The sequence below is a fragment of the Myotis nattereri genome, assembly GCF_964212035.1.
Source record: "Myotis nattereri genome assembly, chromosome: 12".
Classification (NCBI taxonomy): domain Eukaryota; kingdom Metazoa; phylum Chordata; class Mammalia; order Chiroptera; family Vespertilionidae; genus Myotis; species Myotis nattereri.
In genome coordinates this window covers 82,683,567-82,709,404 of record NC_138087.1, presented here as the reverse complement: position 1 = coordinate 82,709,404, position 25,838 = coordinate 82,683,567, and the positions used below count along the sequence as shown (strand labels likewise).

Below are 25,838 nucleotides of genomic sequence, written 5' to 3'. Positions count from 1 at the left end.
GGCGCCCGCAGCTGCGTCACTGCGCCTGCGCCCCACCGGCGCTCTGTGCGCCTGCGCGCTCGGCGAGCCCAGAAGAGCGCCCCTGGCGGCCGGGAGGCGCGGCGCCGGCTGGGCTGGGCCCGTGGGGTGCTGGTTCCAGACCCGCCGCCGCCCTCCGTGGTCGGTTCCTGGCAACGGGCTCCAGGAGCCTCTCCCTTCCTCTCTGAAATCAATGAAAACATATTTTAAAAAAAAGACCAGTGCCGACCTCAAGGAGCTGCGGGCGGTTTAACGGAGATAAATGCAAAGGCCTGAGCACTGGCCCCGGGAGATCCGGTGGCGGCTCCTGGACCAGCCAGAGTCACCTCGGACTCCGGACCCAGGGCCTGGCGCCAGGGCCTGCGGGGAAGGGCAGGGTCGAGGTCAGATGTCCAGTGAGGCCAAACTCAGGAGGCTGGGGCTTGGGGACCAGACGTGACTTCCTGGGCAGCACCGGACAGCGGACTCCGACCCAGGACGCGTTCATCTGCCCTCCGTGTTGCTCAGACCTGGCACCGACACCGCCTCCGCCATGCTGCCGCCCAGGACTGCCCTCCTCTGGACTCTGGTCCTGGCTGCTGGCTTCCAGGGTCTGGGGGCGCGGAGGCCCCCCCAGCGCGCGTCCCCCATCAGCGCCATCCAGCCCAAGGCTGGCTTCGACGCCCAGCAGGTGGAGCTGGGGGCGGTGGGAGGCGGCAGCTCGCCCAGCTTCGTAGGGAGGGTCAGGCCGGGCAGCCCCATCCCCTCAGGCCCTGACACCCCTGCCTCCAGTTTGCAGGGACTTGGTTCCTCGTGGCTGTGGCCTCCTCCTGTCGCTTCCTGCAGGAGCAGGGCCACCGTGCCGAGGCCACCGCAGTGAAGGTGGCGCCCCAGGGTGCCGCCATGGCTGTCAACACCTTCCAGAAGCTGTGAGTTCTGCCCGGGCCCCACGGCCACCCCAGCCCCGACCACCCCCCTGTGGCCTGTCCCCCTGTCCCGCACGGGCTGCCCAGGGCGGGTGCCCGAGCTGCTGTGCCTTCGCCCCTCCCAGGGATGGCATCTGCTGGCAGGTTCGGCAGCTCTACAGAGACACGAAGGTCCCCGGCCGCTTCCTGCTCCGAGGTGAGGCAAGGCAGCGGGAGGGGATGCAGGGCCGGGGATGGGGCTGACCTCACTGGCCCGGCTCTGGCCGACTTTGCCCGTCTCTGCCCAGCTCGAGGCGCGAGGGGAGATGTGCACGTGGTCGTTGGGGAGACGGACTACCAGAGCTTCGCCATCCTGTACCTGGAGCGGGCGCAGCGGCTGTCGGTGAAGCTATACGGTGCGTCCTCGCGGGCGCCCTGGCTCTGGCACACTTGTCTCCACCGGGGAGCTGGGCCAGCCCCGATGGACACACAACCCCCCCCCCTTCCTCCTGGCGTCCTGACCTTCTCCTGCCAATCCATCGGGGGTTCAGGGACGCACCCCTGCAGATAGGCCCAGGTGTGGGACAGGAAGGGGACAAGAGGGGCAGGGGTCAGACAGGGCTGGGCGGGTGGTGGGCACACAGACCCTGTCCCCAGAGCGCCCTGCCCCCCCCCCCCGACCCGCGGGTGCCCCAGGAGCCCTGTGTCCCACAGCCCGCTCGCTCCCCGTGGACGACTTGGTCGTGAGTAAGTTTGAGCAGAGTGTCCAGGGTGCCAACATGACGGAGGACCACATCTTGTACTTCCCCAAATATGGTGAGTGCCCCCATGTCCCCAGGTGGCTGCCCGCCCTCCGCGGGCCTTGCCTGGCCACACTGACCCCTGCTTGGCCCCCAGGTTTCTGTGAGGCCGCTGACCAGTTCCATGTCCTGGATGGTGAGTGGGCGGCGGGCCCGGCTGGGCGGTGCGCGGAGGGCGGGCAAGGGCCGAGGTCTCGCTGGCTTAGCGCGGTCTCTGTGCAGAGGTCAAGAGGTGAGGCCACCCAGCCCCTGGACGAGAGGCCGAAAGGACCCTCCATTGAGACCTGCACCCACCTACCCTCGGAAGCTGCGCCTCACCCCCAGGACCCTGGGAACTGCCCCCATTAAACGCCACCCTTCTTGGCCCGACTCTTGCCTTTCTGTGCTGGCTCTGTCCCGGGCCCCTGCGGTGAGGTCACCCCATGTGACCGCTCCCCAGGTGGGTCAGGGACCCTCCCAGGGAGGCCAGGCGACGGTGGCTGTGGGCCCAGGTCTGGGTGAGCTGGCACCGGCCTCGGAGGGTGGCCGGACTCGGGACAGAGGTGGGGGGTCTGTACTCCAGGTGGAGGAAGCAGGCCAGCCGCCTCCTGTGCCAGGACTGGTGAGCACAGGGGCTCTGGGATCACAGGGGAGGGACCCCCACACAGCCAGGCAGCCCCCCCAACCCCCCGGAGCCGATACCCAGGGTCTGGCAGGGTCACCAGCCAGAGAGTTGGAAGCAAGGCGTGCTCTGCCCGTAGGGAGGAACTTTCCAGAATGCGGGGAGAGAAAGACGGGGGAGGGGCTGAGACGGGCCAAGGTGTCCTGTCCCCGCGGCTGCCAGGAGGGGCCCACACTCCACACTCAGCAAAAGGAGAGGCCCCGAGGCAGGGCCCCCGGGGGAGGGCCTGGTGCCCCAGCACAGTGCGTCCCGCCTGCTGGTCCCTCACGAGGTCCCGACATAGAAAACGTGGAAGAGAGACGCACAGTCGTTGCCCGGCCGGTGGCTCGGCGTGGACCTATGACCCAGGAGGTCAGGGCACAGGCCCTGGTTGTGGGCTCCATCCCAGAGGGGGGCGTGCAGGAGGCGGCCGATCCAGGATGCTCTCTCATCACAATGTCTCCCTCTCCCTCTCCCTCTCCCGTCCTCTCTGAAATCAACAAAAACATATCTTTTAAAAGTGCTTCCCGAGCTCTAATCACATGTTCAGATGCGGAGGCGAAACAGCAGTAGCTCCGGGCGAATCCCTGTTTCAGAAACACATTTACTGTCTTACTCAGGGCGGGCGCTGCCCGAGGGCACTGGGCCTGGGGCTCCGTTCACCAGAACCGATGGCCCCTTTGTGCTGAGCGGCCAGGAGACGGGGTCCCTGTGCGGGGCCCGCTGTCCCCGTTCTGACATGCTGCTGACTGCACCCCCATCTCTCACCAGGGCGCCTGTGGACGGGGTGCCTGCCCTGGAAGGGGCGTCCCCTGGCGAGAGGCTGAGGGGCTGGCGGTGCGGGGGAGGGGGGGGGAACACGCCAGGCCTTGGGGGTGGGGGAGAGTGAGGTTCCTCTGAAACGTCAGGGGAAACAGTCACGTGACTGGGAACTTCTCTCCCCGTGGATCCATCTCCTGGGAGACACTGCTGACCAGCGGGCACAGCGAGCGCCAGGCAGGGGGCATCGCCCCGCGGGCTCCGCCCTCCCGTCCCAGGGCCTGCGCATGACCCAGAGGGTCCTGGGGCTCCTGCTCGAACAGGCTGCCCAAGGCTGAGTGTGAGCGAAGGGAGGAGGCGGCCGAGGACAGGGGGACCCCGCAGGGGAGCAGGCGGCCGAGGACAGGGGTTCACAGGTCGGGGACACAGTCTTCCCAGCTGGTGTGGAGTCCAGCACCCACAGGCCCGCTGCCCACGGCTCCTTCCTCTGGGGGGGCTGGGGGCAGGGGGGGCCTGCAGGCTCAGAGCCACCTGTACCCCCGACTGGCCTCCTGCCCCAGGACAGTGTGTGGGCGCCCCCCCCACTGGGCCCAGCTGGCCCCCTCCCTGAGCTGAGAGTCACTGGGGGTTGTCCCCCTCCCCCCCGGCCGGCACCCGCGGGACTTCGGGTTGGGGCGTGCGGGCAGCGTGGGTGCGGCAGGCTGGGCACTGCACCGTGTCCCTGCAGCAAGAACACCATGGCTCTGACGCCTGGGGACTCGAGGGCCATGTCCCTGGCCTGGTGCGTCCTGTCCTCCACCCTGGCACAGGCCTGGCGCTCGGAAGGGGGGTCGGAGCTGGGAGGGACATGGGGGGACGGTGTTCAGGAGGAGAAGGCCAGGACCAGGGACCTGGGAGGCACCTCCCCATTTCCTGCCACCTCCCTCCCCAAGCAAGACCCAGGTGCCCCCCATCTTTAGTGGGCAGATCTGAGGAGGGCCCGCCTCAGCCCCCCCAGGCCCTGCACCCACTCCCCTGCGGCCAGGCCTGGGGGTGGAGCTGCACACCCAGGGGGGCTGTGGGCGGGGCCCCTAGGAGGGGAGCTGAGTCGCCAGCACCCGTGGCTGCTTCTCTCAGCGGCCAGATGGGACCACTGTGTGCCCTGTGGGTGCTGCTCGCGCTGCTGGAGGCCATGACCCCGCCGCCTAAGTTCTGGCCGACCACCATCCAGATCATGCAGGGCTTCGAGGTGGACAAGGTTGGAGGGGTGCCAGGGGGCGGCAGCGGGCAGGATGCAGGGAGAGGCAGGCCCTGCTGGCATGGGCAAGGCCTGGGGGTCCAGTTCAGCCAGCCCTGCACAAACGGGGACCGGCTCTCAGACCCCCCTTCCCCGCAGAGACCCCTGAGCTCCACCGGAGGCCAGCGCGCCGGGGTCCGCACCCCGTGCTGCAGCCGGGACGGTCCCCGCGAAGGGACCACCCCAGTCCCTCAGAGAGGCCGCGGCTGGCCAGGGTCCCCGCCTTGCCGGCCCCAGGGGCCCCCAGCTCCCAGCCTCCGTGGTGCAGCCCACGGGGGGGCCCAGCCTGCAGGGGGGCTCGGCCTCTGGGCTCTGCCAGCCCAGCTGCCTGTAGTTTCAGGGGGAGTGGTTCGTGCTGGGCCTGGCGGGCAGCACCCACAGCCGGGCGGACAGGTCCCTGCTGAGCCCTTTCACCGCGACGTTCGAGAAAAATAAAACGAATCAGCTTGAGGTGACCTACGCCATGATCCGGTGAGTGAGGGTCCCGGCCTGTGCCCGGAAGCCAACGGCCCCGCAGCTCAGGTCCCCTGAGGCCTCCTAATGGTGGGACACCCAGCCCTGGGGGTGACCCTGAAGAGGGGGGGCATTCGCCAGAACACAGACTCAGCCCAAGGGCTTATGGACTTCAGGCTCGGCTGGATCCAGCAGCCCAGATCCCCTCTCAGCTCTGCCTGCTCCTCACCCCTGTGCAGGCAGGTTCTCACCTCCCAGGACAGGACAGTGGCCTGAGCAACCACCCTCAGGGTCCCCGGCCCAGGAGAGGGCGCCTCCAGGCCAGCGAGGCCATGAGCTCCGCTTGGTCTTTTTTGTTGTTTTTTTTAAATAAATTTTTACTGATTTCAAAGACACAAGGAGAGGGAAAGAGAGAGAGAGAAACATCAGTGATGCCCTGGCTAGTCTGGCTCAGTGGATAGAGCGTCGTCAGTCTGCAGACTGAGGAGTCCTGGGTTCGATCCGGCCAAGGGCATGTGCCAGGGGGATGAACCCCAGGAGGGTGTTTCCATCTCTCTCTCCCTCTCCCTTCCTCTCTGAAATCAATAAAAACATTTAAAAAAAAGAAAAGAAACATCAGTGATGAGAGAGAATCATGGATCAGCTGCCTCCTGCACGCCCCCTACTGGAGATCAAGCCTGCAACCCGGGCACATGCCCTGGACTGGAATCGAACCCAGGACCCTTCAGTCCGCAGGCTGACCCTCTATCCACTGAGCCAGACCAGCCAGGGCCGATGGGTCTTCTTGAGTCATGTGCGCCTCCTGGACCAGGGGCTGTGCCCGGATGGAGTGCCCCCCATGGAGGAGAGGGGGCCCTGATGGGCAGCCCCTGTGGGGGCCGCAGCCTTTCCTGCCCGGCTGCCGGGCCGCAGAGGAGGAAAGGCCCCAAGGCCTCTGTTTGGGTCCTTCCGACGTAAAGCAAGAAGCGACGCGAGGCTGGCGTGTCCTGTGGAGCCGGGTGTCCCTAGGGGCCAAGAGGGGCTGCCCTCGGCTTCCAGCCCCAACCCACCCGGGAGCACGGCCCCCCACGGCCCTGGGACTCCGGGGCCCCTGACTTGACCAGCTGGGCTCCGGCTGCAGGTGGATGAAGGGGGGCAGGGAACCCGGAGCCCTTGGGCAGCCGCCTCCCACCGCAGGCCCCGCTGCACCGGCCACTCCGCAGCGCCAGCAGCTCCCTGCAGACGGCCCTGCGCTGCTGGCCAGGCCATCGGCCTGGCGGGTGCAGGAGGCACAGGGCCCAGCACAGGCAGCCACACCGCCTCCCCCACTTCTCCCAGGGCCCCCCCAGAGAGGGCTCTTTGTCTCCTCACTGCACCCCCGTTCCAGGCCCACAGGCGTGGTTGGCGGGTGGACGGGGCAGAGGCTGCGAAGGGGGTGGGTGAGCCACGCCGACAGGAGGCAGAGCTCACGCCTGGCTGCCCAGGGGACGCAGGTGGCCTGAAAGGCACAGGTGGCCACGCACCCCCGGGAGGGCAGCCGAGCCCCAGCCGGCCGGGCCCTGCTCACCACCCCCGCCCTGCGTGGGAAACCCGCGTGGGGCCAAGGCGGCCGGCGGCCCCCGGAACCTGCCCCCTCTGCCTTCTCCCCCAGGGGCCAGCGCTGCGTCTCCTGGTCGTATGTACTGATTCCCACAGCCCAGCCTGGCGTGTTCTCAGTGGAGAAGAGCAGGGGTGAGACGGTGGGCGGGAGGAAGGCAGGGGCGCTGGCGGGGGACCCCCTGACCGGGCTGTGCCCCCCAGAGCTCGGGACCGACACCGAGGAGGTGTGGGTGCACGAAACGGACTACAGCACGTTCGCCCTGACGAGCTCCCGCAGGCGGTCGAGCCACCGCAGCATCCTCAGGGTCCACCTGCTGTGTGAGCCCCTCCCGTCCTCTAGCCTCCCCGCGGCTGGCGGGGCTGGGGGGGCAGTGGCCATGTGCTGGGCCTGGGGCCACACCAGCGGGCGGGGTGTCCACCGCTCGGGCCACCCCAGGGCTAAGGCCACACTGTTCTTGGGCTGCAGTCAGAGCGTGGGCGCTTCAGACTGAGGCGCTGGAAAAATTCCTCTGCCTCCTCAAAGCCCGGGGCCTGTCCGAGGCCAACATCGTCTTCCCAGACATCCCAGGTAGCGCCTGCGCCCTCCTCCCACTGGGCCCCTCCTCCTGGGCCACCTGCTCCCACTGGGCCCCTCCTCCCGGCCACCTCCTCCCACTGGGCCCTCCTTCTGGCCACCTCCTCCCACTGGGCCCCTCCTCCCGGCCACCTCCTCCCACTGGGCCCCTCCTCCCGGCCACCTGCTCCCACCTGAGTCCCTCCTCCTGGGCCACCTGCTCCCACTGGGCCCCTCCTCCCGGCCACCGGCTCCCACTGGGCCCCTCCTCCCGGCCACCGGCTCCCACCTGAGTCCCTCCTCCTGGGCCACCTGCTCCCACCTGGGCCCCTCCTCCCGGCCACCTCCTCCCACTGGGCCCCTCCTCCCGGCCACCTCCTCCCACTGGGCCCCTCCTCCCGGCCACCGGCTCCCACTGGGCCCCTCCTCCTGGGCCACCTGCTCCCACTGGGCCCCTCCTCCCGGCCACCGGCTCCCACTGGGCCCCTCCTCCCGGCCACCGGCTCCCACCTGAGTCCCTCCTCCTGGGCCACCTGCTCCCACCTGGGCCCCTCCTCCCGGCCACCTCCTCCCACTGGGCCCCTCCTCCCGGCCACCGGCTCCCACTGGGCCCCTCCTTCTGGGCCACCGGCTCCCACTGGGCCCCTCCTCCCGGCCACCGGCTCCCACCTGAGTCCCTCCTCCCGGCCACCGGCTCCCACCTGAGTCCCTCCTCCCGGCCACCTGCTCCCACCTGAGTCCCTCCTCCCGGCCACCTCCTCCCACTGGGTCCCTCCTCCCGGCCACCTCCTCCCACTGGGTCCCTCCTCCCGGCCACCTCCTCCCACTGGGTCCCTCCTCCTGGGCCACCTCCTCCCACTGGGTCCCTCCTCCTGGGCCACCTGCTCCCACTGGGTCCCTCCTCCTGGGCCACCGGCTCCCACTGGGTCCCTCCTCCTGGGCCACCTCCTCCCACTGGGTCCCTCCTCCTGGGCCACCTCCTCCCACTGGGCCCCTCCTCCCGGCCACCTGCTCCCACTGGGTCCCTCCTCCCGGCCACCTCCTCCCACTGGGCCCCTCCTCCCGGCCACCTGCTCCCACTGGGTCCCTCCTCCCGGCCACCTGCTCCCACTGGGTCCCTCCTCCCGGCCACCTCCTCCCACTGGGTCCCTCCTCCTGGGCCACCTGCTCCCACTGGGTCCCTCCTCCTGGGCCACCTGCTCCCACTGGGTCCCTCCTCCCGGCCACCTCCTCCCACTGGGTCCCTCCTCCTGGGCCACCTGCTCCCACTGGGTCCCTCCTCCTGGGCCACCTGCTCCCACTGGGTCCCTCCTCCCGGCCACCTCCTCCCACTGGGTCCCTCCTCCTGGGCCACCGGCTCCCACTGGGCCCCTCCTCCCGGCCACCGGCTCCCACTGGGCCCCTCCTCCTGGGCCACCTGCTCCCACCTGGGCCCTCCTCCCACCGCAGCCCCTCCCGGATCAGCTGCTCCTCCCTCCTGCTCCCTGGGAAGCGGCCACTCCCGCCCTCCTGGTCCTGAGCCGCTGTCTCCCCTCAGACTGGGCGCGCTACCGGAAAACCTGTGGAACGACCAAGTGACCCCGTGCCAGGCTGTCCCTGCCCAGCCCTCACTCAGCAGGAAACAGCCCACGAGCCTGTGGCTGGGACGCTGGCCATTTCCTCCGCGGCGGCCGAGCACAGAGGAGCTCTTCTCGGAGGACGCCCCCCTGCCCCCCCAGAGGTCACATGGTGTCATCCCGCCCACGTGGGTGGGAAGGTGGCAGCAGGTGGCAGGAGCCCTGGGGGGTGGGGGGAGCATGCGGCGGTGGCATCTGGGGGTTCACCTTGTCTGACAGCTGGTCCTGTGCCCTCTCTTTTAGGATTAATTCCTTTATTACATCATTTTCTCTTATTAGTTTGTTAATTTACTTATTTTAACCCTTTTTATTTTTTTTATTGATTTCAGAAAGAGGAAGGGGAGGGGGAGGGGGAGAGAGAGAAACATCAATGATGAGAGAAAAATCATGGACCAGCTGCCTCCTGCACGCCCACCCCCCACCCCCCCACCCCCCCCCACCCCCGACTGGGGATGGAGCCTCACCTGGGCCTGCGCCCTGATGGGGAATCCAACGGTGACCTCCCGTTCATAGGGTGACTCTCAGCCCCGAGCCACCGGCCGGGCCTGTTTAACCGTTTCACCGTGTTTGAGGGCACAGCTCAGTGGCATCGGGCACATTCACACGGTGTGTGCGGGGCAGCCTCTCCAGAACTTTCCCTCTTCCCACCCCGACTCTGTCCCAGGAAACACCCTCCCGCCCCCCCATCCAGCCCCAGCCCGCCTCCCAGGCCCCGGCCCCGCCTCCCCGGCCCGGCCCCGCCTCCCCGGCCCCGCCTCCCCTGCCCCGGCCCCGCCCCCCAGGCCTGGCCCCGCCTCCCAGGCCCTGGCCCCGCCTCCCCGCCCCGGCCCCGCCTCCCAGGCCTGGCCCCGCCTCCCCGCCCTGGCCCCGGCCCCTGTGGGTCTGACGCCTCCAGGGACCTCCTCGGAGTGGGTCCCACGGATGGTCCTGTGGCGGGTGCATCCCACGGCCTGTCCCCCAGGCCCTCCCGGTGTGGCCGGTGGCAGGACCCCCGTGGCTACACAGTGTCCGGCTGCGGGAGGCCGCGTGTTTGTCCGTCTCTCCTCCGTCCGTGGACACGGCTGCTCCCGCGTGCGGCTGTCGGTCATGCGGCTGTGCACGTGGGGGCGCGGTCTCTCCGCGGACATGTTTCCTGCTCTTTCCTCGGTTGGCGGGAGGCGGGCCCATCCCGAGCCCCAGTGTGGCCATAACGGGGTGTCTGCTGCTCTTGCACCCCACGCCCCTCCGAGCGCCTTGGGCGTCACGCCTTGGGCTTCTGGGTCAAGTCTATGGAGACACGCGGGGCCGAGCGGAACCGGTCCCGGGCCTGGCCCACGTCGGGGTCCCTCCTGCGTGGCCCGCCCACACGGCCCTGCGGGCACCGCTCTCCCGGGCAGAGCCGCTGGCGATGAATCGCTTCAGGTTTGATTTTCTGAGAAAAGCCCGTGTCGTGTCCATTTCTGAAATGCGGACTCAGCTGGGATGTCTCACGAGCGCTGCGGGCACGGGCAGCCGTCCACTCGGAGCCGGCAGGGCCAGGCACCTGTGCAAACACCACCAGCGCGGGTCCCGCCGAGATCCCCCCCCACGCCCGCCGCCCGCCCAGCGGCCGATCAAATTCCTGTCCCCACGGGGAGTTTGGCCTGATTGTGTCTCCACAGGCCCAAGGCCACCACCCCCTTCGCTGGGCGGTCAGGAGACCCTGTGCCTGCCTCGGACCCACCCCCTCACCTCACTCGCCTCCAGCCGAGGTGGGAGCTACAGTTTCCCGGCTGATGGGGGACATGGGAACATTGCCTCCACTGTTCATGCTCGTGCGTGCACACACACGCACACACGTATGCATGCATGCACACACACATATATATGCATATGCGTGCCCACGTGCATACACACATGCACAACACAGGCATGCACACACGTGCACACACAGGCATTTGCACGCAGGTGCCCGCCCCCCTCGCCTCTGCTGGGGACACACTGTCTCTTTGTGTGTGGTCGGAAGCTCCCGCTGGACGGAGGAATGTCTGGCAGGAAGAAAGCTTTTCTGCAGGAAGTTTTATTTCTCAGGTTCCCGGCTTCGTGGGAGCTGGGACTTTCCACCCCCTCCACGGCCAGGACTCTGAGACCCTGGGCAGCAAGTGACCCCGAAGCCACTGTGCCCTTCAGCACGGTCCCAGGCTGCCCCACGGAGGCTGGCCAAGCTGCCCCCTGCCCCGGGGCTGGCGGGGGTGGGGGGGGGCCTGGGGTCCCCTGGAGGCAGACCCCACTCCGGGTCACAGCGGGCCTTGTCTCTGGTCCCCACACACATCCGCCTCCACCTGCATCTCAGGGGCTCAGGTCTCATCTCCCAGACCTTGGGGTTCCAGGGGCTGCTGCCGGTGTGTCTCCAGGTCCCAGAGGCCATGCAGCACCCCCAGCTCCCTGTGCCCCTCCACTGGCCTGGCCCCTCCCCAGGGCAGCGTGGGCAGGGGTCCAGGTGCCCAAGAGGCCCTCCCAGTGCCATCTGGGGATGACCAGGTCTGTGCACAGCTCATGGCAGTGGCTGAGCCTGCTGGGGTTCAGGACAGAGTGGGGGTGGCCTTAGCGTGACCTGGGCGTGACCTGGGCGTGGTCTGGGCTTGGCCACCTCACTCTCCAGGGATGGTTTTGCAGATAAAGATGCTCAGAGCCCCGATCCCTGGTCGACCTTATTTCTGGGGATGGGGAGGGAGCACATGAAGCAGGGGGGCCCCCCCAGCATTTCCCCATCTGGTGGCGGAGGAACCACTGCAGACCCGCCTGTCACCACCTGGCAGCGCTCCTCTGTGTCTGGCCAGGCCCAAGCAGGACAGGCGCCCCCCCCCCCCCGCCCTCGGCTCCTTGCCTGCTACCCCATCCCTCCAGCCAGGAACCCACCCAGATCGCGGCCCCACCCCTGCCTGATGCCCAGGCTCTGGGGGTCCCAGCTGGGGGGAGCCAGGCCTGGGGGGGGCGGCCCATCCCCTCCCCACTGTCCTCACTCCTCTTCTCGCCCAGCCTCCTCTGGGGCCCAGCAAGCATCTTGCCTCCCTCCCCCAGGGCCAGGCCATGTCCAGGCACAGCTGTCCCCGGGGCCTGGCCCTGGCGGACCCGTCCTTGTCGCTCCATCTGTCCCCATGCCCCTCCCCCAGCAGACATAAACACTGGGTGCCTGGCGGGACCGGCAGGAACACCAGGCCACCACGGGTGGGTGGCGGCTTCCGGAGCTCCCGGCTCCGGGTCCCGGCGATGTCGGCCCTCTCTTAACCCCCTGCGGGCGGGGCTCCCTCCCCGCCTGGCCGGGCCCTCGGGACCACAGAGGTGGACCTGCCCTTGGGATGCTGAGCCCAGGGCTGGCTCCCTGCCGCTTGGAATGCCAACAAGGAGAGGCAGGTGCTGGTGGGAGGGAAGGCGTTTATTCAGAGCCGGCAGCCTGCGGAGAAGGGGGCTCCACCCCGAAGACCATCTTCCCAACCGGCCCGGGCACGGGGTTTTGTTTTTTTAATGACTTTTTATTGGTTTTTAGAGAGAGAGCCAGGGAGAAGGAGAGCGAGCAGTAGGGATGTGAGAGCACGACACCGACGGCCGCCCCCTGCACGCCTGACAGCGAATCGAACCGGCAACCTTAGGACAACACCCAACCAGCTGACCGCACGCCAGGGCCCGGCCCGGGTTTCAGAAGGAGGGAGAGGAGAGCAGAGCAAGATGCAGGGCGGGGGGCGGGAAGGGCTCTGTGCGCAGACCCGCAGGGCCCACTCCGACAAGGGCCTCAAAACTGGGCAAACTGGTGTGTGCCGCCTGGTCCTGTCCAGCTGGTCTTCCGGGCGAAGGTCAGCCAGTCTCCGGAGCCGCCGTGCCCGAAGGCCGAGCCTGTGTCTGTGAAGTTAGACCCTGGGACTCTTCTGTGAAGCTGCTGCGTGTCCCACCCGCGGCCAGCAGGCCCTGCGCGGCCAGCAAGCAGCCGCCAGGGATGGAGACAGCGGGCCCTGCAGGGCCAGCCCCGCGGAGGGACCTGCCCGTGGCTGGGACCACCCACCCTGGCCCTGGCTGTTCTCCAGCCCCTGGCAGAGGCGGATTGGCCTGGGGCTGGCCTGGGGGACCCTCCTGAGGACAAGGCCAGCTCCTTGCACCCCAGGGTCCAGAGCAGCAGGCGAGCGCCCGCCTTCCCCCAGCCCTCCCCCGGCAGGTGCCGCTCAGGGAAATGGCTGCCTCATCTCTGCTGGGCCGCTGAGCCCAGCTCACATGCCTCTTGGCTGCCCTTGGGGGTGCGCCCGGGTCAGCCCCCTGCGTCCTCCCCCTGCGCTGGCCGCCCGCGGGCTCCTCAGAGGCCAACATCCGGCTCCCCCCGGCTGGGAACGGCCACCCTCAGCGTCGCCCTGCCTTGTGCTATGAGAGGAGGCAGTGCCAGGACCCGGCACCTCTGCTTCCGGGGGGTGGCAGGGGGGGCCCCCCACCCCAACCTCCAGCACATCCCACACCCAGGCGGGCAGTGGCCGGATGCCCCCGGGGCAGGATGAGGGTCCCCTGCCCCCGTCCGGGCTCCAGGGGGGGTTCTGGCTCTGGAAAAGGGGCTGGCGCTGAGGGGCCTCTGCCCGCGCCCAGCCCCCCAGGGCAGGGCCTGGCCCGTCCGGATCAGAGTCTCTTACATAAGAAGCCGGCGGGGGGCGAGCGGCCGCTGGGCTGGTCACCGAATCCTGCTCGCCCGGCATCACGCGCCTCGTGGGCTGTCCTTGGCCCTGGGCGGAGGCCAAGCCAGGCCCATAAATAGGGGTCTCCCAGGGCTCCTGCTAGTCCTGCCGGCCTCCCCCGCTCGGCCCACGCTGCTGGCACCAGGCTCCGACGCCGCTCAGCCCGGGAGAATGGCAGCTCCGCGCACCCTGTGGCTGGCGCTGGTCCTGCTGGGGGCCCTGGGCGTCCTGCAGACCCCGGCCCAGGCCCAGGCCTCCGTGCAGCCCAACTTCCAACAGGACAAGGTGAGGCGCTCCCCCTCCCGGTCCCCAAGGCGGACAGGGCTCTGTGGAGGGAAGGGGGTGCTCTCTGCCCCGGGCTGTGTCCCTGGGAAGAGGGCTGCCCCTCCCCCAGGAAGGAGATGGGTGTCCCCCGCCCGTGTCCACGAGTGTCACACGGAACACGCAGACACGCCAGCCACCCCTCCAAATAGTCCCCCCTCGGAGCTCAGGACGCCGAGGGCAGCCGACGCAGTTTCCACACCTGGGGCCCAGGATGGCTGTGGGGACGCAGACAGGGGTGGCCCACAGGGCAGCCACAGACACCCATGGACGCGGTGGTGCTGGTCCTCCCGCCCGCCCTGCGCCCCTTCCCCGGAATGTCCAGTGTCGCAGACACCCAGTGGCCACCCCCCTGAAACTGCCCAGCGCCCTCTGCTGCCCGCTCCAGGGAGGAGCTGCACTGGGCAGAGCTGGGCAGAGGAGGCTGGACCAGGCCTGCCCTGGGGTGGGGCAGACTGGACACGGGACATGGAGGGGCAGGGTGCCCACCCCCGTAGGCCTGAGAGGGTCCCGGCTGACTGGGCAGGGGCCGCTCCCCACAGTTCCTGGGGCGCTGGTTCACCGCGGGCCTCGCCTCCAACACGAGCTGGTTCCGGGAGAAGAAGGCCGCCCTGTCCATGTGCTCAGCCGTGGTGGCCCCGGCTTCTCCCGGGGAAGGGGACGGCGTCCTGAACCTCACCACCACCTTCCTCAGGTGCGACGCGGGGGCGGGGGGGCGGGGCGGCGGGCCGAGAGCTCCCCGCAGGGCCCAGCCTGCCCCACCGCGGCTGGCTGCCGTCCAGGGACCCCCCACACTTGACCCTGATGGAAGGTGACCTGCCCGCAGGAAAGACCGGTGTGAGACCCGGAGTCTGCTGCTGCGGCCAGCGGGCCCCCCCGGCTGCTACAGCTACACGAGTCTCCGTGAGTGGGGCCCTGGGGACGCACTGTGGGTGACTCTGGGTGAACCCCAGCCGAGCAGGCCCTCCCAGTGTCTGGCCTGGACCTGGCCCTACTCGGGAGAGAACCCGGGACCTACCCGGGAGCCAGTCCTGCCGGGCCCTGTCCTGCCCGGTGGGGTCTCCCCAGACCTTGTGGCCCCCACCCTGCTGGACGGGCAGGCACGCAGCACCCCAACCTCTCCCGGGAGGATGGCTTCCCACCGGGTCTCCTTCCTCCTCCGACCAGCAGGGGGCTGGTGGCTGCATCCTGACCCCTCGTTTTCTGAGCCTGCGTGTTTGCTGCCCCCCAGGATCCTGGTTGGGGAACATGGGGGCCCCCTCCCCCGCCCCTGGCAGAGTTCCCAGGCTGTGCAGGCAGGAGGCAGGGGGAGGGCGGGGAAGGCAGCCAGAGGGGAGTTTCCCACCCCCTCCCAAGGCCAGAGGTCGGGCAGGCTCGCCCACTGTGGTCATCTTGTCCCCAGACTGGGGCAGCTCGCAGGACGTGTGGGTGGAGGAGACGGATTACGGAGAGTACGCTCTGCTCTACGCCGCGGGCTCCGGAGACCACGGCTTCCACATGGCCACGCTCTACAGTGCGTTCTCCCCCCCCCCCCCCCCCGCCCTCCAGCCTGGCCTCAGGCCTCCCCGGGAGGGGCCGGGGCGCGCCCACGCGGAGGGGGGCAGCGCCGAGACCTCTGGCGTTTCCGTCCTGCCCAGGCCGCACCCAGACCCCGCGGGCTGCCGTGAAGGAGAAATTCACCACCTTCGCCCGGGCCAAGGGCTTCACAGAGGAGGACATTGTCTTCCTGCCGAAGACGGGTGAGGGCGCTAATCCCCGGGAGGGGGTGCAGTCAGATTAGAGGCAGACGGTTCCGGGAGGCCGAGGGTCGGAGGTCATCTGGCCAGACCGCCCGCTGAGCAGCCACGTGGCTTACACAGTGGGGGCCACTGTCCTGCCCCCCACCATGGCCTGCAGCCCCCCGGTTCACAAGCACCCGGCCGGCCCCCAGGATTCAGGGGTCTCCAGCCCGGTGGGGGCAGGTGCTGTGGGCACCCGGGGCAGCAGCCCACTGGGGCTGGGACGTGGGCTCCCGGAGGCCCAGTGCCCATGGCCTTGGGGGTCAGGCAGCTGGTCTGGCAGGGGCTGGGGGAGGGGTGGGAGTGATGGAGTCACGGTTTGGGGGGTCAGCAGCTCCCCGGGGCTGCGGTGGGGGAGTGGCCCTGACCCTGGCCCTGACCACCCGCCTTCCCTCCGTCTTTCCTGGCAGATAAGTGCCTGGAGGAGCAGCAGTAGGTGAGTGGGCTGCGGGCTGGCCTCCCCCACCACCCCACCCTCCGTGCAAGGGGGGGCCCTTGGCCTGCAGGGGCCAGTCCCAGGGGGTGGGGGTTCCCCTGGGGTTCAGCGAGGCAGGAGGAGCTGGGACCTGGGCGGGATCTGGTGGGGAGGTTGCAGGAGACCCTGAGGGGCTTCCCCTCCCTTGTTGCCTGGGTGGCTGGGCGCTGGGCGCTGGGCGGGCTGCAGACCCTGGGGCAGGGCTGCTGCTCCAGCTTCCCTCCTGCTCTCAGGCAGGTGACCCAGCCCTCAGGACCTGGCCGCCCGCCCTGCTCCATCCTCTCCGTGACCCCAAGTCCCCAGCTCTGGCTCCCCGACCACCACTCCGCCCCCTCGGCTTTATCCTGCCTCTGACAATAAAATCTAGAAGCAACTCAGCCGCCTGGCTCCTGTCTGTCTGTCCTGGAGTCGGTCCTCTGTCGCTGCCCTGGCCTGCTCTGGCCGCTCCCTGGGATCCTGACTCCCCCACCCGCTCTGCTCTGCAGGGCACCCTGGGGGCGGGGGGGGGGTAGGTCAGAGGTCAGCACAGCTCCAGGGAATTGCCCGCAGCACCCCCCCACACACCCCGTGGGCCTCAGAGCACAGCCCTGCCTGTCTGCCCGGCCCCAGGCCCCTGGCCCCTGCAGGGGTGTGGTCCCCGCCCAGCCTGCCCCTCACACTTGCTTCACCCAGATTCCTGGCTGGGCGCATGCTCAGGCCCCTGTCCTGGGCCCTGCCTGTCCCCACACGTGCAGCAGCACCAGCCTGCCCACAGGCCCAGCCAGGCAGAGCTCAGCGGGCCCTGCACGGCACCCGGGGCTGTGAGGCTCAGAGGTGAGGGTGAGCTTCTGAGAGGGCTCCTTGGAGGAGGGAAGTGGGGGGTTGTGCCTGAGCTGAAGACGGGGGCCAACACCCCGAGGGCCTGCCAGGACCGCACCTGCCCCTGCCACACGGCATCCGGCCACCCCCAGGAGGAAGCGCCGGAAGTGGGCCCGGTCCTCGCTGCCAAAACCTGATCTCGACCTATCCCAGTGGGCCTGCCAGGGGGCCAGCCAGTGCCCCAGGACATCTCCTGGGCATGAAGGCCCTGCTCCCTGTGCGCCCTGTGCGGGGTGTCCCCAGGCCAGGCCCAGGTCCCCGTCCAGGCTGACTTGGATGCCAGCCAGGTGGGCCCCTCCTCCGGGACGCCCTCTCCCATAGGAGCTGATTCTGGATCAAAGACGGTGTGGTCAGGCTGGACTGAGCCGGCCCCCAGGCGTTCGGGGCCCAAGGCAGCAGGCCCCTCAATTCCTCAGGCCCTCGGTGGGGGCCGGTCGGGGCTGCCCTCACCTCAGGTCAGGGTGCACTCGGGCAGGGGGCTGCCTATGTCTCTCCCGGGACCCTCCCTCCAGTCCCAGGGCATCTGGTACATGGCTGGGGTGATGTCGGATGACCCGGGCTTCCTGGACGCCAAGGACAGCAGGAAGATGCCCGTGGTCTCACAGCGACTTGGCCCTCAAGTTGGGGTACTCCACGTGAGTGACCCCACGCGCCCACCTGGGCCAGGCCTGAGACCTGGGCAGTGTGAGGCCAGATGTGAGCCGGCAGGAACCGAGGGGCCCCTGACACAGGAGGAGGGGACCCAGGCCCCTTGCGGGTGCCAGGCTGCAGGCCAGTAGGACTCAGCCCGCTCTCCATGTGGTGGCCATTTGCATCGGATCCAGTGGCCTCCTCGGGACGGTGGGCAGGGCTCCCTGATGGGGCCGCGGGCTGGGGCCCTGGGCAGTGCTGGCTGCCGGGCGTCCTGGTGGGGACTCCGGGCTCAGTGGCGCCGGGAGGAGGGATGAGCGAGTGCAGGAAGCCTTGGGCGCTGGTTAACGTACTTTATTCACATCTGTATTGTGGGCTGTGCAGCTTTGGAAGCTTTGTGGTTTGTATCTAAGGACAACGTGAGAAATACCTCCCGGAGGCCAGAGACTGGGCGTGGAGGCCACGGAGAGGCCGCTGGGACCAGCAAGGGGCGAAGAGGCACAGGCCGGGCCGGGCCGGGGATCTGCACGCGAAGGCGGGAACCCCGGGCTCACGGGGGAAGGCGGGCGCGCGGGGGAGTGAGGGCCACCGCGCTGCACAGCCCCAGCTCCGACAGCCCACCGGAGCCACGCCCCGCGCACTAAGCCACGCCCCCAGCGGCGTAGTCTCGCCCCTAATATAACTCCGCCCCTAGTCCCCGCCCCGCGAGTAAACCCCGCCCCTCCCCGCCCATAGCCCCACCCCTGAGATAGCTCCGCCCCCTGGTCGCCGCCTCATGACTCAGCCCCGCCCAGAGAATGCCCCTCCGCGCCCTAAGCTCCACCTGCCCCGAGCGGTCTGAGGTCTGACGGGCCCCGCCCAGGCCCCGCCCACTAGTGTAGGCCCCGCCCCCACCCGGCCTCTCGCCCGCGCAGGCGCAGCCGGGCCCCTGTGCCTGGGAGGGAGCATGTCTGCGCGGCCGCCGCTGCCGGTGCCGCTCTGCACGTTACCGCCGGGCCCGGGGCCCCCGCGCTTCGTGTGCTACTGCGAGGAGGAGGATGGCGGGGCCGAGGGCCCCGGCGGCTTCAGCCTCTAGTGAGTGGCGGGGCCCGCGGGGCGATGGGGCGCGGCGGGCGGCGGGCGGGGCCGCTGACAGTCCCTCCCCGCAGCGTGACGGACGCCGCGCAGCTCTGGAGCACCTGCTTCCCGCCCGGCAGCCTGGCGGCCCTCGTGGGTAACGGGTCCTGGGCGGGCTGGGCCGTCCGACCTCCCGGACCCCCCGCGGGTGGAGGGGCGGGCTGGGTCCCCCGGGGGTCTGGACGCCTCGCCCGGGCTCTGAGGCTTCGCCCTAAGATTGGCTTGGGGTCCTGGGGGCTCTCGGTCGGGCAGGTTTGGGGGGACTGGGCCTCGTGCAGACGGTGACGCCCCCCACCCCCCGCAGAAAGCCCGTTTTGGCCTGAGTGCGGCAGAGGACATCGCTCCCCGGTTCAGGTGAGCCCAGGCCGGAGGGAGGGCAGGCGAGGCCGGAGGGAGGGCAGGCGAGGCCGGAGGGAGGGCAGGCCAGGCCGGAGGGAGGGCAGGCCAGGCCGGTGGGAAGGGCAGGCCAGGCGGGAGGGAGGGCAGGCCAGGCCGGAGGGAGGGCAGGCCAGGCGGGAGGGAGGGCAGGCCAGGCCGTGGGAAGGGCAGGCCAGGCGGGAGGGAGGGCAGGCCAGGCCGGAGGGAGGGCAGGCCAGGCCGGAGGGAGGGCAGGCCAGGCCGGTGGGAAGGGCAGGCCAGGCCAGAGGGAGGGCAGGCCAGGCCGGCGGGGAGGTCAGGCGAGGCCGGAGGGAGGGCAGGCCAGGCCGGTGGGAAGGGCAGGCCAGGCGGGAGGGAGGGCAGGCCAGGCGGGAGGGAGGGCAGGCCAGGCCGGAGGGAGGGCAGGCCAGGCCGGCGGGGAGGGCAGGCCAGGCGGGAGGGAGGGCAGGCCAGGCGGTGGCCGCTGGGTCTGGCCGCAGCACTCAGCCCCTCCCGCCCCAGGGCAGCCTTCCAGCGGCAAGCCGTGGCTGTCACTCTTCAGGAGGATGGGGCGTCCCTGACCCTCTCTGGGGGGGCCCCGGGGCTGGACTTTGAGCTCTCCAAAGTGCCGGGCCCAGAGGCGGCCCCCCGGCTGCAGGCATTGACGCTGGGCCTGGCGGAGCGAGTGTGCAGCCTGGAGCGGCAGCTGGCAGGTAGGGGGGGCGGGGCGGGCACCCCACAGCCTCCCTGGGCTCCCCCTGCCGGTGCCTCCATTCCTGGCCTCCCTCCCCTCGCAGCTGCAGAGGAGACAGCCGACAGCCCCAGGAAGAGCCCGCGGCCGGGGGGCCCTCAGTTCCTCCCAGGTGAGGCCTCTCACCGGGGCCTGGGGCGGGGCCGTGCCCATTCCTCTGTGACTCGGTTTCCCTGTCTGCGTGGAGGGGGGGTGGTGGCCCTGGGGTCCCCCTGCATTCAGGCCCCTCCATCTGCTTTCCCCAGACCCAGAGTCTCAGAGAGGCTGCCCGGGACCTGGGGTCAGGAGGCGGTGCCCCGGGGAGTCGCTCATCAACCCCGGCTTCAAAAGGTGACGCCCGCTGCCCCTCCCTGTCCTGCCCAAGGCCCAGCCCTTCCCTCTGCACCCCGTAACGTCCCCCCCTCCTCTCTCCCAGTAAGAAACCAGCCAGTGGCGTCGATTTTGATGACCTCTGACCCTGCCGCAGAGAGTGGGGTCCCGCCAGGAGTTGGCCCGTGAGAAGAGGGGCAGCCTCCGAGGCCCCGCCACCTCCCCCGCAGAGCAAGCCCCTCCCCCACCCAATAAACGCTGGTCACGCGAGGCTCTGGCTCTTGGGGGCTGGGGAGAGGGACCGGCATGCCCCCCACTGCTGGCTGCCCCCTGGGTGTGGGCGCAGGCGGTAAACAGAGGTGTCAGGCTCTCCGTCCCGGGTGGCGGAGCTGCCAACCTCTCCAACCGGCCCGGCCGCCACAGCCCGGCCAGCCCAGGAGCTGAGGGCCATGCAGGGCTGGGCCGGGGCTCCCCAGGCCTGGAACTCCGTCACCCCCTGGGGCACACCCCTCTTCCCCCACCCAGCAGGGCATGGCCTCGAGGACCCCGTACCATGCACACAGGTCCTGCGAGAGATGGGGGTGGCCTGCTGCCTGGGGTGGGGCTGAGGAATGTGGGCCACCCCACCCACTGGCTGGGAGCCCTGAGGTGCTCCGGCTGGGCTCTGCTCCCCACCCTCCTCGGCCATCCTGCCCCTCCGCCCTGGCCTGACTGGTTTGGGAGCCCAATCCAGTCCCGTCATCCCCGATGGATGGGGGATGGGCTGTTCCCCCCCATCAGTCTCAGCCCCTGTCACTCTGGGCTGTCATCTGAGCAGCCGGCAGTGGGGGCGGCAGTGGGGGCGTAGGGGAGGCAAAACCTCAGCCTTCTGGTCCCTGGGGTGTGCAGGTGTGCTCCCTGGGGCAGAGGTGGCTTTGTGGGGCTGTGGATGAGCGGGCGGAGGTGGCGGCAGAGGCAGGGGCACTAGCGGGGGTGCACGACGGGCCGGTAGGCCGCCAGGATCTCGGAGCTGTGCGGACACGTGTACTTGAACTCCTTCTCCTGCAGCGCACTGTCCAGGTAGCGGCGGACGCCACGCAGCTGGGCGGGGATGGGGGCCCCACGGAAGTGCGCGCACACCGTCTGCGGGTGATGTGGGCGCCAGCGTGGGCAGGGCCTCCCCCGGGGCAGCCTCTCCCGCCCGCCCCCTCGGCGCCCAGCCCGCATCGCACTTACGTCCACGATGTGCAGCTTGGGCAGCAGGCCGCAGTCGGCCAGCGTGAGCTGGTCCCCATCCAGGAAGCGGCGCCGAGACTCGTGCAGTTGCGGCTCCCGGGCCAGCTCGTCATCCAGGGGCGCCCGCAGGTAGCCGTCCAGTCTGGCGAGGGCGCGCAGCAGCTGCTGGTACAAGGCTGGGGGTGCTGGGTGAGGACCCGGCCTGGAAGGTACCACACCCCCCCGACCCTCGCCAAGGCTCCTGACCCTCCTCACCATCGTCCTGCTCGGGCACCGGGTTCTTGATGAAGGCAGAGAACTTGTGAAAGACGTCGTTGCCCGCCGTGGCGGACGCCCGGTAGCGGGGCGCCAGGCTGGGGAACCTGGGAAGGGGGGAGGGGTGGGTCAGACCCTTGTACTGCCCCCCGCCCCAGCCCCACAGCGCCCACCCGGGCTCTGTCCTGGGGGTGCCCCTCCTGCTGAGCCGGGGTTCTCACTCGGGGGGCCCCAGTGTCTCCTCCAGAAACTCCTCGATCTGCAGCGTGTCCGTTTTGGCATCACCGTCATAGAGCAGGATGGGCAGCTGGGAGCCAGGCGCGAAGTCCTTCAGCACATCCAGGGACCTGTGGGCACAGGGGGCGGGTAGTGGCCCGGGGGGCAGCGGCCGGCAGGGTCCCTGGGGCGGGGCTCACCTGCGGGTGTCCACCGTGGTGAGCGTGAAGGGCACGCCCTTGAGGAGCAGGATCATGAAGAGCCTCTGGCAGGAGGGGCAGTGGCCCACGCTCTCACAGTCCTCGCTTGCCTGCGGGTGTGGGGGGGGGCGTCAGAGCAGAGAGTGCACCAGGATCCCTGCCCCCGACGGGTGGGGCCTGGCCTCCGCTGCCAAGAGGCTGGAGCTGGGCCAGAGCTCAGCAAGTGGCCGGTGAGGGCCCTTGACGTGGTCCCTGGGAGGAGGGAGGGCCCCAGAGCTGCTGGGAGGCTGGGAGCAGGCACGGGCCTGGGTGGAAGTGGGCACGGGGCAGGGGTGGGACCCTGGCTCTGGGGCCTGGCCCTCAGCCCTGATCTAAAGAGTCTGGGTAGAGGCCGGGGCCCTGGGCTCCAGCCCCACAGGCTGGTCTCAGGGTGGGGTCGGCCGAGGGAGCTGGTTTCAGAATGATTCACAGGACAACTGGGCACCGAGGCTGCGGCACCAGCCGCCCAGTGCCCGAAAGTGGGAGGGTGCCAAGGCCTGACAGCTCCGTGGAGGGCACCACGGTCTGGGCACCAGTGGGGCTGCCCGGCCCCCCTCCTCCGGCACCGACCCCAAGCTCCCCTCGGGCCTGGCCACTGGCTGCCTGCTCGGCACCTCCCTGCTGAGGGGCTGGCCCGGCCCAGGAACCCAGGTGGGTGTTGGGACAGGGCCACCCCTGCCCCTTTTGGGGAGGACTCACAGGCCCTTCTCCCCTCAGGCTAACCCCATCTTATTCAGCCCCCGTAGGGCTGCCTGAGCCCACCCACCCCAGGGGAAAGGGCGCAGACACTGCCACGGAGACCCACCCTTCAGCCCTCTGTCCCCCGAGACAGTGGCACCCACAGAGCACCCCGCCCTGAGCCCCCACCCCAGCCACCCCCCTCCTCCCCCGCCCCTTGGCACCTTGACGAAAAGCTGGAGCTTGGCAGTCTCGGCCATGGTGGGAGCCACAGTGCTGGCCGGTGGGCGGGACCTGGGAGCTCTTTAAGGTTCCTGCCTGGCCCCCCCTTCCCGGCCCAGGGCCCGCCCTGCCCGCAGTCACCTGGGAGGCGGAGGAGGCGGGTGCTGGCGGCTGGCAGGCCGTGTCCAAGCGTGAGGGTGTGGCCTGGGAGGAACTGGGGGGAGGGCTGGTCCTGGGGCAGGGGGCACAGCTGGGGTCTGAGTGCCTCATGGGGGTGCAGGGGGGTAGAGGCCATGACCAGTGGACTGGGAGGCCGGGAAAGAGGGGTGTCAGCCTGGGAGGGGGCAGCTCTGGATCTTCACACACACACACACACACCCGGCCTCCCCCCCATGAACATCCCCGTGTTAGTCGGGGACCCCCAGCCCAGAAAGCTGGGGAGTGGGCAGGAGAAGCGATCAGCCTGGCCCCAGCCTCAGTTTCCCTATCTGCCTGCCTTACAAGACGGTCAGCCCCCCAGAAAGGGTGCCTCCACCCACTGAGCTCCATCGGGCAGACCCCCCTGCCCAGGGTGGGGCCCCCAGCCGAGCCGTGCCCTGGGGAGACCCGCCTGGCTCAGTGTCCACCCGGCTGACCCCACCAAGCAGCCAGGCAGGTCTCTCCCTCGCAGCCTCACAGGAAGGGGTTCGAAGCCATGGCCCCTGACCATGGGGTTGGCCCTCCTCCCACCCTCAGGGGGGTCTGGGAACCGCCACCCCACAGGCCCTAAAGGGTGGCCCCAGGACCAGCGCTCCCGGTGGGGGGACACCCAGCGCCACCCAGTGGCCGAGAGCGGGATCTGCCCGGGCTGCTCGCCTGCCCTGGGCCACAGCCCCTATGGGACTCAGGTCTGGGGGCCCCTTCCCAGACCCCACGGGCTCGGGCTCCTGGGGGCCGACCCGGACACACTGCGGAGCTCGGGTCCGGCTTCCCTCGGCGCCTCCCCTCCGCCCGCTGGGGTGTCGGGGCCCCTCCGCGACAGGGGGTCCCGCCCGGTGTGTTCCTGCCCCCAGCCCCGGCCCTGCGCCTGCGCTCCGCACGTCCTGGGGGAACAAACGCCCTCGCGCACCTGTGGGGGGAGCAGCGCTCACACCCGCCGCGGACGGGCCAGAACCAGGTCAGGCTGCAGGGCCGGCGTGGCGGCCACACGCTCGGGGGCGTGGCTGAGGCCCCCTGGGGACCGTGTCAGCGCCTGGGAGTGAGCCCAGGTGTCCTGTGAACTCACGGGGGGCGGGGATGGGGGGCGCTCAGCTGCGGGACGGCTCCTGCGTCTCAGTCTCGGGGGGGTCCGCGGGGCTCGAGCCGGACGCTGCCCCCGAGTTCATACGCGGAAATCCGAGTCCCCAGCAGCTCGGGTGCAACGTACTGGAGATGGGGGTCTTTGAAACAGGGACCATGTTAAGCGAGGTCACGGCTGTCCTTACAAAAGGGGAAGGTTTGGCCGAAGCCGGTTTGGCTCAGTGGATAGAGCGTCGGCCTGCGGACTGAAAGGTCCCGGGTTCGATTCCGGTCAAGGGCATGTGCCTGGGTTGTGGGCACATCCCCAGTGGGAGATGTGCAGGAGGCAGCTGATCGATGTTTCTCTCTCATCGATGTTTCTAACTCTCTATCTCTCTCCCTTCCTCTCTGTAAAAAATCAATAAAATATATTTAAAAAACAAACAAAACAAAAAAAAAAAGGGGAAGATTTGGCTCTGACCAGAGAGAGCACGATGGTTAGAGCGCCACCCAAGGACCAAAGGGTCTCGGGTTCGATTCCCGGCCTAGAGTGTGTGCTGCTGGCCCGGCTGGCAGGACCTATGAACCAGGAGGTCAGGGTTCGATTCCCAGTCAGGGCACAAGCCCCGGTTGTGGCTCCATCCCCAGCGTGGAGTGTGCAGGAGGCAGCTGTTCAGTGATTCTCTCTCATCATGGATGCTCTTCTCCCTCTGCCTTACTCTCCGAGATCAATAACAATAACAATAATAAAGAAAAGAAGCCGGTCCCGAGCCCCCCAGGCGCCCTGCCCAGCAGCATCCCAATGGCTCTGCTCTGAAAGGGGCACAGGCTCGTCTGGGACGGGGTGGGGGGGTGGGGGGCACTGGGGTGGCGCCAGGGCCTCAGCAGGTACTTCCTAGCTCCACCCACTGAGGGGGCCCCGGGAGCAGGCCCGGGAGCCCAGAAGGGGCGCCAAACAAGACCCCCCCCAGAGGAGCCAGAACTCCTTGGAGAAGTGGCCGTGTCCGGACGCAGGCCTGGGACCAGCCGAAGGGATGAAGCCGCCGGCGAGGGCTCCCGCGGCCGAGCCTGGGGCCTCGAGCATAAAAACGGTGACAGAGCTGTAGCCACACACGGTCGACACGCTCTCTCTCGAGTTTTTGCCGCAATAAAGCTTCACAGGACGACAGTAAGGAAAGAGAACATGGTTTTCAAAACCCATGAGGCCCTAGGGGCGATTTCTGAAAGCGGAGGAGCTGTGTGGAGGCAAGTGCAGCGATGGGTGGGACATGGCCGCTTGGCAGCCCCCCCCCCCCGCCCCGTGAAAGGGATGAGCTAGCCACGCGACCCCCGCCCTCCTGGGGGGTCCATGGAAGGGCCCTGTGACCCCGCCTCCAGCCTTTGCACATGCTCCTACCTGGACTTGGGTCTCAGCCTCGAGATCCCCCCCCCGACCCCCGGAGGCCCTCCCCGACCCCCGGAGGCCCTCCCAGGCCAGGAGGAGAGGGAGAGAGCCCAGCACCCCCTCCCCCACAGGCCCCAGGGGCGCAGGGAGCAGTGGCCCAGCAGGGCCTGCCCCGAGCCTCATGCATGAAAACCCCATCGTCTTGGGTGCTGAGCCCAGGCTGAGGGGCGCCGGGGGAGTGACAGCCCCTGCCTCAGTCTCCCCACCTGCAGTGTCAGGGTGCAGGGGGTGGAAGCCTGCCCACCCCCCACAGGCCTGATGCTCCAAGACAGGCAGACAAGCCTGCCACCAGGGGCGTCACCCCAACACACGACGCTTGTGTGGACTTTCCTGTTTATTTACTTAAAACAAACATCTGTGCGCTATGTACAGGTCCGGCGCCCAGGCGGGCAGGCGGGCAGCTGGGTGGGGAGCAGTGGCAGCTGGGGTCAGGCGGGGTCTGTCCTCTCCTGGCCACGGGGGCCGGCTTCGCC

General features: G+C 69.4%; 5 protein-coding genes across 7 annotated transcripts; 4 read left to right on the top strand and 1 right to left on the bottom strand.

Moving 5' to 3' along the window:
• The first annotated feature begins 91 nt into the window (after window positions 1-91).
• On the top strand, window positions 92-2,072 carry C8G (complement C8 gamma chain). Its single transcript, XM_081103014.1, has 7 exons — window positions 92-688; window positions 790-926; window positions 1,049-1,119; window positions 1,211-1,318; window positions 1,617-1,718; window positions 1,800-1,838; window positions 1,925-2,072. The coding sequence occupies exons 1-7, from the start codon at window positions 551-553 to the stop codon at window positions 1,936-1,938; spliced, it is 609 nt and encodes a 202-aa protein (XP_080959140.1). The 5' UTR covers window positions 92-550; the 3' UTR covers window positions 1,939-2,072.
• Window positions 2,073-4,224: 2,152 nt separating this feature from the next.
• On the top strand, window positions 4,225-8,539 carry LCN12 (lipocalin 12; the record flags this gene model as incomplete). The annotated part of the gene is made up of 5 exons (XM_081103192.1): window positions 4,225-4,338; window positions 4,718-4,848; window positions 6,461-6,726; window positions 6,875-6,976; window positions 8,499-8,539. The coding sequence occupies 5 exons, from the start codon at window positions 4,225-4,227 to the stop codon at window positions 8,537-8,539; spliced, it is 654 nt and encodes a 217-aa protein (XP_080959318.1).
• Window positions 8,540-12,462: 3,923 nt separating this feature from the next.
• Window positions 12,463-16,195, top strand: PTGDS (prostaglandin D2 synthase). The gene is made up of 7 exons (XM_081102871.1): window positions 12,463-13,529; window positions 14,108-14,259; window positions 14,392-14,468; window positions 14,968-15,078; window positions 15,203-15,304; window positions 15,754-15,779; window positions 16,052-16,195. The coding sequence occupies exons 1-6, from the start codon at window positions 13,416-13,418 to the stop codon at window positions 15,777-15,779; spliced, it is 582 nt and encodes a 193-aa protein (XP_080958997.1). The 5' UTR covers window positions 12,463-13,415; the 3' UTR covers window positions 16,052-16,195.
• A 1,456-nt stretch (window positions 16,196-17,651) lies between these two features.
• PAXX (PAXX non-homologous end joining factor) lies at window positions 17,652-20,110 on the top strand. Of its 3 annotated transcripts, none has more exons than XM_081103736.1 (7): window positions 17,652-18,380; window positions 18,455-18,515; window positions 18,727-18,776; window positions 19,302-19,492; window positions 19,577-19,642; window positions 19,776-19,860; window positions 19,946-20,110. In XM_081103736.1, the coding sequence occupies exons 1-7, from the start codon at window positions 18,253-18,255 to the stop codon at window positions 19,983-19,985; spliced, it is 621 nt and encodes a 206-aa protein (XP_080959862.1). In that variant the 5' UTR covers window positions 17,652-18,252; the 3' UTR covers window positions 19,986-20,110. The 3 variants fall into 3 exon arrangements, with proteins under 3 accessions (XP_080959862.1, XP_080959861.1, XP_080959860.1); XM_081103735.1 differs by having other exon boundaries at window positions 19,950-20,104; XM_081103734.1 differs by having other exon boundaries at window positions 19,302-19,642.
• A 692-nt stretch (window positions 20,111-20,802) lies between these two features.
• On the bottom strand, window positions 20,803-22,775 carry CLIC3 (chloride intracellular channel 3; the record flags this gene model as incomplete). Its single annotated transcript, XM_081102901.1, has 6 exons — window positions 22,667-22,775; window positions 21,726-21,835; window positions 21,531-21,656; window positions 21,310-21,416; window positions 21,055-21,230; window positions 20,803-20,961 (listed from the first exon to the last, which is right to left on the bottom strand). Exons 1-6 carry the CDS (start codon window positions 22,700-22,702, stop codon window positions 20,803-20,805), a joined length of 714 nt encoding a protein of 237 aa, XP_080959027.1. The 5' UTR covers window positions 22,703-22,775.
• Between the last annotated feature and the right edge of the window lie 3,063 nt (window positions 22,776-25,838).